At 39.5% G+C, this 15,161-nt stretch overlaps 1 protein-coding gene across 10 annotated transcripts in view; it reads left to right on the forward strand.

Moving 5' to 3' along the window:
- NLN (neurolysin) overlaps positions 1 to 15,161 on the forward strand; it is a 96,166-nt gene that overhangs the window by 50,630 nt on the left and 30,375 nt on the right. For all 10 annotated transcript variants that reach the window (XM_078004769.1, XM_078004770.1, XM_078004768.1 and 7 more), the window contains 5 exons: positions 60 to 167; positions 2,821 to 2,923; positions 3,896 to 4,056; positions 8,425 to 8,560; positions 11,089 to 11,455. In XM_078004769.1, the coding sequence (XP_077860895.1) occupies positions 60 to 167; positions 2,821 to 2,923; positions 3,896 to 4,056; positions 8,425 to 8,560; positions 11,089 to 11,455 (875 nt within the window). The remainder of the gene's footprint in view (positions 1 to 59; positions 168 to 2,820; positions 2,924 to 3,895; positions 4,057 to 8,424; positions 8,561 to 11,088; positions 11,456 to 15,161) is intronic.

Consider the following 15,161-nt stretch of genomic DNA (forward strand, 5'->3'; position numbering starts at 1 on the left):
TTTATAATTTACATCTGCAGTGTTTCAACAGCAATGGTTTTCATGCTCTTTAATTTCAGGAAACCTGTGATCTGGGGAAGATAAAACCTGAGGCCAGACGATACTTGGAAAAGTCCATTAAAATGGGGAAAAGAAATGGGCTCCATCTTCCTGAACAAGTACAGAATGTGAGTTTCCTTTTCTTACCAGAAAAAGAAATGAATAAATAAAACAAAATACTGGTTGAACGTCCCTAATCCAGAAATCCAAAATGCTCCTCGGGCTGAAACTTTTGGGTGCCAACATGATGCTCAGAGGAAATGCTCATTGGAGCATTTCAGGTTTTATGGGTAGGTGTGCTCTACTGGTAATAATGGGAATATTCCAAACTCCAGAAAACTCCAAAATCTGAAATGTTTCAAGCCCCAAGCATTTCGGATAAGGGATATTCAACTTGTGCAACAAAAAACAGAAAATAGGGAAACAGATGGCTTATAATAAAATAACCCATAATACAAATTCATCTACAATGTATTTAGTGGTTTTACATTCTACAACTCCTATTAACCTCAGGAGTTAACCTCAGGAGTCTGTTTGGTGACGGACAAACAACTGATAACTTAAAATTGTTCTTTAACCTTGTACAAGTTTTATTTGTTTCATGTGTGTTGGGTGAGCTTATTTTCCCTACCCTGTTTTACATTCTTTAAGAGCTGATTTCAGGTCCTAGTAGTTGGTTTGTCTTTTCACTCCCTTGGTCATACAGAGATGGGGCACTGATTATAAAATCCTTACCGATGGAGAGTTTTTAAACTTTGGAATGGAGTATCCTATGTTTAATACATGCCCCTTAAGAGAAAAGAGATTAGCTGCTGAAAGATGCCTCTCAAAGTTTTTCTTTTGTCTGATGCCAGTCAAGTCTTCCAGGTTCAAAAATAAATTAGGCTCCAGAAATTTCTTCTTGGAAAGGAAATACAGTCCATGATTTATTTCCAGGTCATTCTTCTAGCCCGCAGGACTGGGAATAAGTTTGGAAGAAATCCAAATCAAGTGTTGTCAGCATGTTAGCTATGACCACAGGCACCACTGAGATATGGGTACCTTTCTCCCACCTAAAGCCCTTTGATCACCTTGTATCCTCTTCCTTCACCTAGTTAGAGGAGAAATGTGATTGATCTCACTTACCTGACCCTTTGCTTTCCCGGTCAATTCTTAATTCTGTTTGGAGCATGAACACTGTGTTAGTTAAGATATGCTTGGTTGCAGCTAACAAAACCCTATTTAAATGAGATTTATTTCCTTGCATAACTGGAAGATCAAGGGGTGAGCTGCATGGGTTGGTTTGATCCTGATGCACAGTGGAGTCATTGGCCATCTGATTTTTCTATTTCTCTACTCTGTCTTCCTCAGTGTTAGTTTTATCTAAAGACTGGCTTCCTTTCATTACTAAAGTGGCTATAAATCTAAAAACTCCACCATCCAGAAGGACATAGAGAAGCCACTAGTAAACTTCTCCTCATGTCTTAATGGCCCAGAGTGGATCCTGTGGTTAATCCTGAATTCCCTTTTAGTCAATGGAATGCCAGGCCTGGGTTATCTGAACAGTCTCGAGGGCAATGGGGTTAGAATGACGGCCCAACTGGTGCAGAAGTCACACCCCTAGAGTTGCAGATAGGATCAGGTCCTATCTGAACTACATGGGCACTGCAAAGTGGGGCAGAGGTAGAAAGGGGGTTGAGGAGAGTATCAGAAAACACCACTGAACAATGTGTTAGGTCAGTAGCGTCAAATTTAGTGTGCATCAGAATTACACGGAGGGCTTATTAAAACTCTGATTATAGGACTCGACTCTTAAGAGTTGGCACTTTAGTAGGTTTAGTGTTGGGGTCTCAAGAATTTGCGTTTCTAACAACTTAGGTGATGGTGATGCTCCTAGCCAGGGCCACACTTTGAGAAGCAGTAAATTTCATTGTGTAACATTGTTAGAAGAATGGGACAGATTAATAAAACTGTATCATGATTTTTTTGTTTTTTTTTTCTGGTGGTTTCCTTCTTATTGCTTCGTTTGATCTCCCTCCTAGTACTTTTTATGCGAATCTTAGGGTCTATAAATCATCTTTGTTTACAAAAGCTCTATAAAACTAAAACATCACCTTTTCCCCGAAGCAACAATAGAATGAATTACTCAGCTCTTATCTCTTGGTTTACTTCATAACCACATGCTGATTGCTGAATTAAAATTTTGAATTGGAAACGATTAGAAATTTGCTAATTGGTAATGTGCTGCTAGATTTATTCATTCACTCAGAAACTATTTATTGTGTATGTACTATGTGCAGTATATTGCCATTTACTGTACCTCCTAAATGTATTCTTCAAATTCACAACTAATTTCCAAGACATCACCAGGCTTGCCTTTCTGTAAATGCTACACACAGATACATGTGGACATGACATAGTGGACTGCAGAAACCTATTTTATCAAGCACATATCTACAGAAGTACTTCCTGGAGTTTGGGCACAGAAGTCAATACTCATATAAAAGTGAAACTCGATTGATGGTGATAAAAATGAGTTGTTTTTTTCAAACAATTCTCCTGCCTCAGCCTCCGAAGTAGCTGGGATTATAGTCACACAGCACCACACCCAGCTAATTTTTGTATTTTTAGTAGAGACGGGCTTTCACCATGTTGGCCAGGCTGGTCTCGAACTCCTGACCTCAAATGATCCACCCGCCTTGGCCTCCCAAATTGCTGGGATTACAGGCATGGGCCACCGTGCCCTGCACAAAATGAGTTTCTTTTTATTGCTAATGTCCTGTATTTTTATCTTCCTTTCAGGAAATCAAATCAATGAAGAAAAGAATGAGTGAGCTATGTATTGATTTTAACAAAAACCTCAATGAGGATGATACCTTCCTTGTATTTTCCAAGGCTGAACTTGGTAAGTTTTATTATTTTTCTAGATTAAATCATATAATTTAGGCAAATAATGTTACCTCACAGTTTGTTTTACTTTCCAGATACAAAATTTCTAAATCATCGTTCAAATAATTATTTTAAACATGATCCAGTACCTAAGCCCACCACCCCTTCTACAGAAGAGACAATCAAACTAACCAAAATTAGATTTTAGGCTAATGAGAGTATATACAATTTCTAGAGACAGTCCAGAGGGGACTTAATAATCTTTTTTTTTTTTCATAATTTTTCTTGGTAGTTGATACTTGTGTTTAACAGCCTTCAGTGCCTTAAATTTTTTTTTTTTTTTTTTTTTTTTTGACTTGCAATGTTTCCTGCATTGTATCTTAAACTAGTCTCTTCTTATTCAGTCCTGGGTCTTTTTTTTTTTTTCCTGAGACGGGGTCTCTGTCTGTCGCCAGGCTGGAGTACAGTGGCGCAGTCTCAGCTCACTGCAACCTCTGCCTCCCTGGTTCAAGCGATTCTCTTGCCTGAGCCTCCCGAGTAACTGGGACTACAGGCACGTGCCACCACGCCCAACTAATGTTTGTAATTTTGGTAGAGACAGAGTTTCACCACATTGGCCAGGATGGTCTCAATCTCTTGACCTGGTGATCCACCCACCTCGGCCTCCAAAAGTGCTGGCGTGAGCCACCGTGCCCAGCCATCCTGGGTCTTTCTTCACTTAATTTTGCCTGTTCTCCACTGAAACATCATTTGCACAAGTTTACTGAAACCTATTCATATTTTGAATTACCATCTCCCAAGGCACCTTGCTTCTAACAGCTACCACCATTCCAGCAACATCAAAATGATATTTAAAGGATTGTCATTATTTTACTTGAATTTCAGTTACTTCTCAAAATTCCTAGAGCTACTAAAAGGCACCATGCCAATGCTAAATAAACCAGCAATGAGTGGAAAATTTGATATATGAGAAAATGATTTTTTGCAGGTGCTCTTCCTGATGATTTCATTGATAGTTTAGAAAAGACAGATGATGACAAGTATAAAATTACCTTAAAATATCCACACTATTTCCCTGTCATGAAGAAATGTTGTATCCCTGAAACCAGAAGAAGGATGGAAATGGCTTTTAATACAAGGTGCAAAGAGGTATTATAAATGTTTGTCTTTCTTTTGTTTTAATGGAATATTTTAAGAAAAGGGTTTACTTTGTTCACCAATGTCAAAGTCAGCTCAGAGACTGCTATTCCTGTGTGTGTGCACTGTATCTCTAATTCCTCAGACTTACAAGACTTTTAGCTTTTTCATTGCTCATTGACAACCTGCTTGGTGTGGTCACAGGATAAGCTGTTCTAATAAAAATAGAATGGGTTAAACAAATTAGAAGTTGCTTCTCTCCTAAATCAGCAATCCAGCACTGATAAGTCCTGGTTTAATATGAAAAAGAAAAAAGGAAGAAGTAGACAGGGATTCTCAGTCATCTAGCCAGTTCTACCATGATCTGCCTCTCTAGCTATCCAAGTAACCACGAGGACCCTTTTTTCCTTACATAGGACCCATTCACCATTTGTTAATTCCCAGTTACTGCCTGAAGCTCAAAGACCAGGATCTCTGGGTGGATACAATCCTGCCTGGTTGTAGCTTCTTGTAATCCAGCAAACTATAAAAGGAAAGACAAGTTATCAGCTCCTCACCCCCACACCCTCCCCAACACCCCCACACCCTCCCCAACACCCCCAGTGATGGCATAGGAAAAGAATAACCACACTAAAAAGTCCCATTTGGAAAAAGAAAGGCTGGGAAACATAGCGAGCTCTTAGCAATTTTCTAAAACTTTCAAACTCCTTAGGAATTGTGAAGATTCTGTACTGTGTTGAAGTTTCTTGGTTAGCTTGTTGGGCTAAACTTGGATCTACTTTCTCACAAGAATTCCTTTATCAATTGTACTCTATGGCCCCCAGTTTTGCCCACAGGGAATTGTTTTTGTCCATTATCCTTGATGACCATATCTTGGCAGTGGACTGCTGGTCCTGCTAATGTCAGGTAGAATCCCAAGGGTTGCTTTAGGGATCAAATAATCACAAACTTTTGTAAGCCAGACTTACGATATCTTTGGTAATACAGCCTCCTCAAAAACGTAGGTTTCTTGTCTGTTTGCCTCTAATCAGATGCATGTCAAAATAACTATACCCAAATATCACTTTTGGTCATCGTTCTTAAACTTGCCAAATCTTATATACTGGCTTCTGAATTTATCCATTTATCCATCATTATCCATTTAGTGAAGTCTGTTTTCAGGCCCTCTGAACATAGTGAGCTTGTGGAGGAAGGCAGCATTCTCAAAGTCATGTCTACAGTTCAGTAACTCTGAGTGACAACCTTTTCTCCTGACACTAGGAATACAGAGCAATTGGCTTTTCCAACCATCTGAAGATTGTAGGCCATAGGCAGAACCTCCCTGAGCAGAATTCTTTTCCTTCCATCTTTAGAAACTGGCCAATTCTCACCCAAGTTCATCTCTCCCATGTAATCTTTCAAAAAGCAACAAATGCCAAAAAAAAAACCTCCCAACAGTATTAGTTTTCCCAAACAATTTCTCTAGACTAAGACTCCATAGGTACGTGGCCTGCCTTCTGAATTATGGCAAGCAACAGTTTTCACAAATGCCCATGGTATAATGAGAACCTGCTTCCCAACCTGCAGCGTCTGGGTCCTTACCTTCCATTCCTGTACATTTTTCATTTTTATTGTTAGTAGCAACTGATTTCTGGTATTCATCTCTACATATGTCAGGGTCCAGGCTAAGGGACTTGACAGAAGTCAAAAGCACAGTAACTCAAATAAGATAAAAGTTTTATCTTTCCAGAAAGTAGATTAGAGGTTACCAGGGAATGGGGAGAGGGAAGACTGGGGAGTTAATGGTTACAGAGTTTCTGTTTGGGGTAATGGAAGAGTTTTAGAAACAGATCATGGTAGTGGTTGCACAACGGAATGAGTATTATTGCCGTTGAATTTTACATGGCTAAAATGGCAGATTTCACCACTATTTTGGAAAAAAAAAAGAGATTTGTCTTGTAACTGTAAGTCAAGAGGTGAGTGGTCCAGAGGTGGAAGACAGCTCTACCATCCTCAGTATGTGGCTTTCAGGGTCATTGTTGTCATTTTCAGTTCACAGCCTGCGGCAAAGATCTATCAGACATGACCCAGAAATTTCACTTATCACTTCATTCACATCCCATTGTCCCATTGAGTATCACATGGCCACAGCTGGCTTTGAGGAAGGCTGGGAAATATAATTAGGTAACCATGTGTCCAGCAAACATTCAGAGTTCAGTCAGGCACAGTGGCTCACACTTGTAATCCCAACACTTTGGGAGGCCAAGGCAAGAGGACTGCTTGAAGCCAGGAGTTCAAGACCAGCCTGAGCAATATGGCAAGACCTCACCTCTGTGAAAACTTAAAAAAACAAAAAACAAAAAAATTCAGAGTTCTATTACTAAAAGAAAAAATAAGAGAACAGATACTGAGAGAAAATTGGCAGTCTAGAGAGAAGATCTGGAGAAACTCCAAAAAATGAAAGAAAATCTAATTAAACTATTTAATTTTAGAACTTGGAGAATTGCGTTATGTGTGTTTCTCTATTCTGTGTTTCCATTTTAGTGTTAAAATAATAATAATTATAACAGATAATTATATAGTGTTTGGTTATGTGCCAGGCATTTGTCTAAGTACTTTACATATATTCTCATTTGAATCTTCATGATTACTCTCCAGTGTAGGTATTTTTATTTTCCACATCTTACAAATGAGAAAACTGAGGCTCAGAAAGCTCCAGAATTTGCCCAAGATCAGGTAACTAGTAAATGGTGGAACCAAATTTTGAATGCAGGTAGTGTGACCGCCGTGTGTGATTTTCCTTAGAAATCAGTCTGTAAATAATTTGCTGATTTGATTATTGGGGTTAGTTTTTTTCTTTTACTTTAACATTTATTTACTTCCTCTAGGAGAATTATTTTTTATTTCATTGTTAAGAAAATAATAAAATAATATCAATTTTTGTATTTGCAATACAAATAAAATATAAAAGATATTTGTAATGTTAACTTGGGAAAAATCCCTGAAACATTTTTAAAAGCAGAATTTTATGGTGCCTTAGTTCATTTGTGCTGCTATAACAAAATACCACAGATGAAGTAATTTATGCACTATACACATTTTTCACAGTTCTGAAGGATGTGAAATTCAAGATCAAGGGGTACCAGCATTCAGTGTCTAGAAAGGGCCTTTTTTCTGTGTCCTCACATGGCAGAAGGGGGAAGGCAGAAAAGGCCCAAGTTCTTTAGCTGTAGCCCTTTTATAAGGAACTAATTCATTAGTCACTTCCCAAAAGGCCCTGCCTTTTAACGCTACCACAAAAGAGATTATGTTTCAACACGTGAATTTTGGGGGACATTCAGATCATAGCATGTGGCATTAAGTATATTCACATTGAGAATATGTTTATATTTTTCTGCAGCCATCACCTCCATCCACCTGCAGAGATTTTTCATCTTCCTTAACTGAAACTGTACCCATTAAGCATTAACTCCCCACTACCCCCTTTCCCCAGACCCTGGCAGTTACTATTCTATTCTGTGTCTCTGTGAATTTCACTACTCTAGGAACTTCATATAAGTGGAATAATAAAATATTTGTCTTTTTGTATCTGGCTTATTTCACTTAGCATACCTTAAAGGATCATCCGCGTTGTAGCGTGTCAGAATTTCCTTCCTTGTGAAGGCAGAGTTATATTCCATTGTATATGTATGCCACATTTTATTTACCTGTGTATCTGTCCATGGACACTTGGGTTGCTTCCATCTTTTGGCTGTTATAAATCATGCTGCTGTGAACACGGGTGTGTCGATCTCTCTTCGAGTCTCTGCTTTCAATTCTCTGTGTTATTTACCGAGATGTGGAATTGCTGGATCATATGGTTTGATTTTTTTAGGAATCACCATACCATTTTCTACAGCAGCTGAACTACTTTACATTCTCATCAGCAATGCGCAAGGGTTCCAATTTCTCCATTTCCTCACCAGCACATTTTCTGTGTTTTTAAAAATAGTAGCCATACGAATGGGTATGAAATTAAAAATGTTATGTTTTGTGTCTTTTACCACAATAAAAATGTCCAAAAGAACTTAAAGTACCAATATTAGGTGCAGTTCTGTCAGTAAAAATAAATACGGATTCACTATATTCATGAAAAATATATTTTCATTCTAAGTTTATAGCGCCTACAATTTTGTTAAGACCTCATAGTTATCTCCTGAGGTTTAAAAAGTCATAAATTATTTCATGAATCCGAAAAGAAAGAAAAAAAAACCTATAACACCAAATGGGACAGAAGTTTAAATGCTCTAAAAATATTTGACAATTTTACAAACCTAAAAATACATACAATAATTCTTCCTTTTAGTGCTTCGGATCAAATTATTGATTAGCCTTTGTTTTGTTGCTGTTGTTTATTACTAGGAAAACACCATAATTTTGCAGCAGCTACTCCCACTGCGGGCCAAGGTAGCCAAACTACTCGGTTATAGCACACATGCTGACTTCGTCCTTGAAATGAACACTGCAAAGAGCACAAGCCGCGTAACAGCCTTTCTAGGTTAGTTTTTTTTTTTTTCCTATGACTGTTTTGCTGTACCATGTCAACGGGACAGAAGGCCTCAGAACATAATATGCCTTTGAGGACATCCTACTTTTCATTCATTCGAGAGAAGTATATTGATCACCTATTATGTGTTAGAAGTATGCTTGGTTTTAGGGACTGCTCATTGTTTATATTGCTGTATAGGCCTGGCTTCACTGTATCTTATATCTTGTTTAGGCTCTTTATACTAATTCCTAATATGACATGTAGGTTCTAACAGAGAGTTACTAAAGTTACTGGCATTATTCACTGTTGTCACTAGGGATTTAGTAGTCATAGCATGGCTGCTTATGAATTTGTATAAAATAAGCTGACAAATATGATGTACATAAAAATAGAACATATATAAACAAAAAACATTTAATATTCCAGAAACCACTTGTTAATATACAGAACTAATATAAAATAATATACATAAAAACTATTATCTAATAACTGTAATATAAAATAATATACATAAAAACTATTATCTAATGACTATATTAAGGTTTAACACCATAAATGGTACGTATTTGTTATTGTATAATTCACTCATTCATTCATGAGACATTTATGAAATAACTATTCAGTCTTAGGCAGTATGCTAAATAGTAGGATTACAGAAAGGAATAAAACAAGGTCCTTTTTGCTGGGCATGGCAGCTCATGCCTGTAATCCCAGCACTTTGGGAGGCCAAGGTGGAAGGACTACTTGAGGCATAGAGTCCAAGACCAGCGTGGGAAACAAAGAGACCCCAACCCTGTGTCTACAGAAAAATTTAAAAATTAGCCAGGCACGGTGAGACGTGCCCGTGTAATTCTAGCTACTTGGGAGGCTGAGGTGGGAGGATCCCTTGAGCCCAGTAGTTCAAGGCTACAGTTAGCCATGATCACGCCACTGTGCTCCAGCCTGGGTGACAGAGCAAGACCCTGTCTCTGAAAATAAAGATAATTTTTTAAAAAGAGACAAGGTCCTTTTCTCAATGGATTTGTCACTTACTGGAAACAACAGAAGTGTGAACAGGTAATTACTCTACAGTTTGATGCATGATATAAAAGAGAATGGCTAAGAGAGTTAACAGGTTTGTAGAGAATGTTTCCTTCAGTGGTGATTGCATACACTAAAATGTTCCTTAGTAACCACCTGACTAACTTAATTCATTTAAAGGAGTTTTCCTTCTAATTTGAGATTGGCATATTCCTATGCAAAGTGTCCTCTTGGGAGGCTAAGGTTTGAGGATCCCTTGAATCTGGGAGTTGGAGTCCAGCCTGGGCAACATAGCAAAACTCTCTCACTCTCTCACTTGCTCGCTTTCTCTCTGTATATATGTGTGTGTGTGTGCGTGCGCGTGCACACGTGTGCGTGTGTGTACATACATGCACACACACACACACATACATATATGGAAAACTGTATCTTTGTATCCTCCATGAGTTTCCTCATTTCACAGTATTCCTCGGGCTGCTCCTCCATCTCTCACTTTGTGGGGTTGCCTTCTGAACTGCCATGTCCTCTTCGGAGCCAGGCACGTTTATATCTTAACATATGTAACAGAAATGTAAAAAATAAATACATAAGACCATACTCATTTAGCCAAATGCAGTAAAGTGAAAAATTGACCACAGCAATATAATTTGTGGTTCTCAGAACTTTCTCCAGCTGAAAACTGGAATTGCTGTGTCCAGATAGACCTTCATAGAAATGGGGTAATGAGAAACTAAACCCATTGATAGGAATTTCTAGATAACATTGACCACAGGTCACGTCTGATATGTTTTTCCTAGCTTTCTTAGGAGTCCGACTAACTGCATCGAAGAATAATCATGTACATGACTTTGGCTTCACTGTTGCTTTACTTCCTGAATAACATTCTTCAGTCAGTGTTCTCTGAGATAAACTTGAGCTTTGGTGATGAATTGAGGAACTCATGGCCCAGTTCTGGTGGTGTTAAAAGAAAAAGGGGTGGCCGGGCACGGTGGCTCATGCCTGTCATCCCAGCATTTTGGGAGGCCAAGGCGGGTGGATCATGAGGTCAGGAGATGGAGACCATCCTGGTTAACACAGTGAAACCCCATCTCTACTAAAAAAAAAAAAATACAAAAAACTAGCCAGGTGTGGTGGCGAGCACCTGTAGTCCCAGCTACTCTGGAGGCCAAGGCAGGAAAATGGTTTGAACCCGGGAGTAGAGCTTGCAGTGAGCTGAGATTGGGCCACTGCACTCCAGCCTGGGCGACAGAGCGAGACTCCGTCTCAAAAAAATAAAAAATAAAAAATAAAAGAGGAGCTAGGACCATAAAATCAATAACCCCGAAGAGCAAAGTGTGCTTCCATAATAGAGCCTACTTTCCTCCCTCACTTTTTTCCTCCTTTCCCTCTTTCCCCCTGATTTTTCTGTATTGAATACTGCAAAGGAGGAAGCACCGTGCTAAAACACAGGTGGTATTTATGAGTATGTTTGCTCCCAAAAGCAAGTAGATCACTAACTTTTCCCTTTTCCTTCACAGATGATTTAAGCCAGAAATTAAAACCCTTGGGTGAAGCAGAACGAGAGTTTATTTTGAATTTGAAGAAAAAGGAATGTGAAGACAGGGGTTTTGAATATGATGGGAAAATCAATGCCTGGGATCTATATTACTACATGACTCAGACAGAGGAACTCAAGTACTCCATAGACCAAGAGTTCCTCAAGGAATACTTCCCAATTGAGGTGGTCACCGAAGGCTTGCTGAACACCTACCAGGAGTTGTTGGGACTCTCATTTGAGCAAGTGACAGATGCCCATGTTTGGAACAAGAGTGTTACACTTTATACTGTGAAGGATAAAGCTACAGGAGAAGTATTGGGACAGTTCTATTTGGACCTCTATCCAAGGTACTGAGGATCACGTTGTTGGAAGGGACCTTAGGGATTCAGCTGCTACCTACTTTAAGACTCTACTCTTGGCCAGGCACAGTGGCTCATGCCTGTAATCCCAACACTTTGGGAGGCCAAGGTGGGAGGATTGCTTAAGGCTGGGAGTTTGAGACCAGCCTGGGCAATACAGTGAGGCCCTGTCTCTACAAAAAATTTAAAAATTAGGTCAAGTGCGGTGGCTCATGCCTGTAGTCCCAGCACTTTGGGAGGCCGAGGCAGGTGGATTGCTTGAGTCTAGGACTTCAAGACTAGCCTAGGCAACATGGCAAAACTCTGTTGTTACAAAAAATACAAAAATTAGCAGGTGTGGTGGTACATGCCTATAGTCCCAGGTACTCGAGAGGCTGAGGTGAGAGGATCACTTGAGCCTCAGAGGTGGAGGCTGCAGTGAGCCAAGATTGCAACACTGCACTCTAGCCTCTGTGACAGAGTGAGACCCTGTCTCAAAAAAATAATAATAATTAAAAATTAGCCAGGTGTGGTAGTGCACACCTGTAGTCCTAGCTGTGCTGAAGCAGGAGGGTCACTTGAGTCCAGGAGTTTAAGGTTACAGTGAACTATTATCATGCTGCTGCATTCTAGCCTAGGTGACAGAGCTAGACCCTATCTCTAAAAAAATTAATTAAAAAACAGACACTACTCTTTCATATTTCTCACATGGGCTTCTTAGTATAGAGATTTAAAATGTGGGTCTGAAGCCAGAATGTCTGGCATCATCATTTACTAGGTAAGTTACTTAATTTTTCTATGCCCCAGTTTTCTTACCTATATTATAGGTCCTATAAAATGGGAATATTAATAGTAGCTGCTTTGTATGGTCATTGTAAGGATTAAATTGGTTAAATACATGCAAAGCATTTAGAAGACTGCTCAGCACATAGCGAAGGCTTAATCAAAGTTAGCTGCTACTATTGTCATTGTCATCATCATCTAGTTTGTGCACTATATTTACTTAATTTAATATTGACCACCACCCAGGCATGGTGGCCCACACCTGTAATCCCAGCATTTTGGAAGGCTGAGGTGGGCAGATCACTTGAGGTCAGGAGTTCGAGATCAGCCTGGCCAATATGGTGAAACCCCATCTCTACTAAAAATACAAAAATTAAACAGGCATCTGTAGTCTCAGCTACTCGGGAGGCCAAGGTATGAGAATAGCTTGAACCCTGGAACCAAGATCACGCCAATACACTCTAGCCTGGGCAACAGAGCAAGACTCTTAACTCAAAAAACATAAATAAATAAAATAAAATTGAGCACCAGAATATTTATTAGGTAATCTGTCTGCTATTCATCTATGGCCACTCCCTTCAGTCTGGCTGAGAGGCAGCACAGTTTAGTAGAAGTAGCAAAACCTTTGCAGTCAGTCAGATTTGAGTTTGAATGCTTGAGTGACATAACCTCTTTGAGATTCTGTTTCTTCCTCTGTAATATGGGACTGGAAATCCTTTTACAGGATTATTTTATTCATTAAAGACTATATATGCAAATCATCTTGCCCAGATATCAGTGGTAACAATTACAAAAAAATGTTATAATTGTGTCTGTAGCATGTAATAACTATAGATTCCATAGTGTTTCATCAGACACAAAAGAATTTGGATCTCTTTCTCCCCAGGCTACTTTCTAAAGCAGAGTCAACCTCTTATAATTACTAATCATTTTACTAAATAGATCAAAGTAGAGGATAGTATCCCCCTCATTCAGTAATACATACAGGTTTGTAATCCACTGACTTTGAGTGCTGAAAAGTAGGTTGAGTAACTGTGTCATCCAGTTGGTGGGCAGAAGTGTCTTTAAGTGATTATCCCGGTGTATTAGTCCATTCTCACAATGCTGTAAAGAACTGACTGAGACTGGGTAATTTATAAAGGAAAGAAGTTTAATTGACTTACAGTTCTGCAGGGCTGGGAAGGCCTCAGGAAACTTACAATCATGGCAGAAGGGGAAGCAAACACATCCTTCTTCACGTGGCAGCAGGAAGGGGAAGTGCCAAGCAAAGGGAGGAAAGCCCCTTATAAAACCATCAGATCTTGTGAGAACTCACTCACTATCATGAGACTGGCATGGGAGTAACTGCCCCTGTGAATCAATTACTTCCCACCAGGTCCCTCCCACGATTCGTGAGGATTATGATAACCACAGCTCAAGATGAGCTTTGGGTGGAGACACAGCCAAACCGTATCACCTGGTGCTTTACGGACTTACTTTCACTTATATTATGACCTAAAAGTAAAACCCTGCCAAATATAGATGAGTCTTACTTTTAACTAAAAAGTGTCAGGATATAGTTTTAACCCAAGAACGCTTTCAGGAGTAATCCTTTAACATTGGAGTCTGCTATAACTGTCCTCAGATTTTCTTTCCAGGGTCAAAGAACAATTCCTGCTACCTCATTCTGCTGTCTCCCTGCCAGGATATAATTAATTTCTTTTGTACTCAGAGATCTGGTCATTGCTACCAGCACCCTGGTATGGGTGGCAGAGTAATCTTTGTGAAAGCAGTGACCTAAAGTTAATGTTTACTTCCTGTCATCTTAGATGTTCTCTTCATGAAGGTAAAAGGGATTAACTTGTTTTATTTGTCTAACTGACTTTTAAAAAGGGTATTCAGAATAGGTTTTAAAAAGACCAGGTACTGGCTGGGTGCAGTGGCTGTAATCCCAGCACTTTGGAAGGCCAAGGCAGGTGGATCACCTGAGGCCAGGAATTCAAGACCAGCTTGGCCAACATGGTGAAACCCTGTCTCTACTAAAAGTACAAAAATCAGGCTGGGCACAGTGACTCACACCTGTAGTCTCAGCACTTTGGGAGGCCAAGGAGGGCGGATCACCTGAGGTCAGGAGTTTGAGACCAGCTTGGCCATCATGGCAAAACCCCATCTCTACTAAAAAAACAAAAATTAGCTGGGCGTGGTGGCAGGCACTTGTAGTCCTAGCTACTCTAGAGGCTGAGGCAGGAGAATCATTTGAACCCAGAAGGTGAAGGTTATAGTGAGCCAGGATCTTGCCACCACATCCCAGCCTATGCAACAGAGCGAGACTCCATCTCAAAACAACAAGAATAAAATTAACCAGCATGGTGGTACACACCTGTAATACCAGCTACTCAGGAGGCAAAGGCAGGAGAATTGCTTGAACCTGGGAGGCGAAGGTTGCAGTGAGCTGAAATCATGCCACTGCACTCCAGCCTGGGTGACAGAGCAAGACTCTGTCTCAAAGAAAAAAAAAAAAAAAAACAGGTACTGTTAGTCTTCTGAGCAAAAGAAAAGGGGGAAAGGACACCTACTCCCAGAATGTAGTCTGATAGCTTTTGGAGAATGAAGTCTGATAGCTTTTGGAGAATGAAGTCTAATAGCTTTTGGAAAGACCATCACGGATGCCACACTATGTAAGGATAGACTAATTGATAGTATAATTTATGCATTTTCCCAGGCTAACTAAAAGCATTCTGTTTCAAAAAGGCCTGTCTGGTTTATAAAAGAAGCTTATTTAATTGTGATTACTGATTCTTTCCTCCTCAAATAAAAGGAGAAACCTTATTGTCTGAAATTCAGTTTTTTATTCCGATTTTAATGAAAAGGCTGCCTAGTGAGTCAAGCTGTATCTTTTATTTCAAATTTGTGTTTCAGCATTGTTTAGTGTTTAATAATCCCATCTTTGAAA

Source organism: Macaca mulatta, chromosome 6 (assembly GCF_049350105.2).
Source record: "Macaca mulatta isolate MMU2019108-1 chromosome 6, T2T-MMU8v2.0, whole genome shotgun sequence".
NCBI lineage: Eukaryota > Metazoa > Chordata > Mammalia > Primates > Cercopithecidae > Macaca > Macaca mulatta.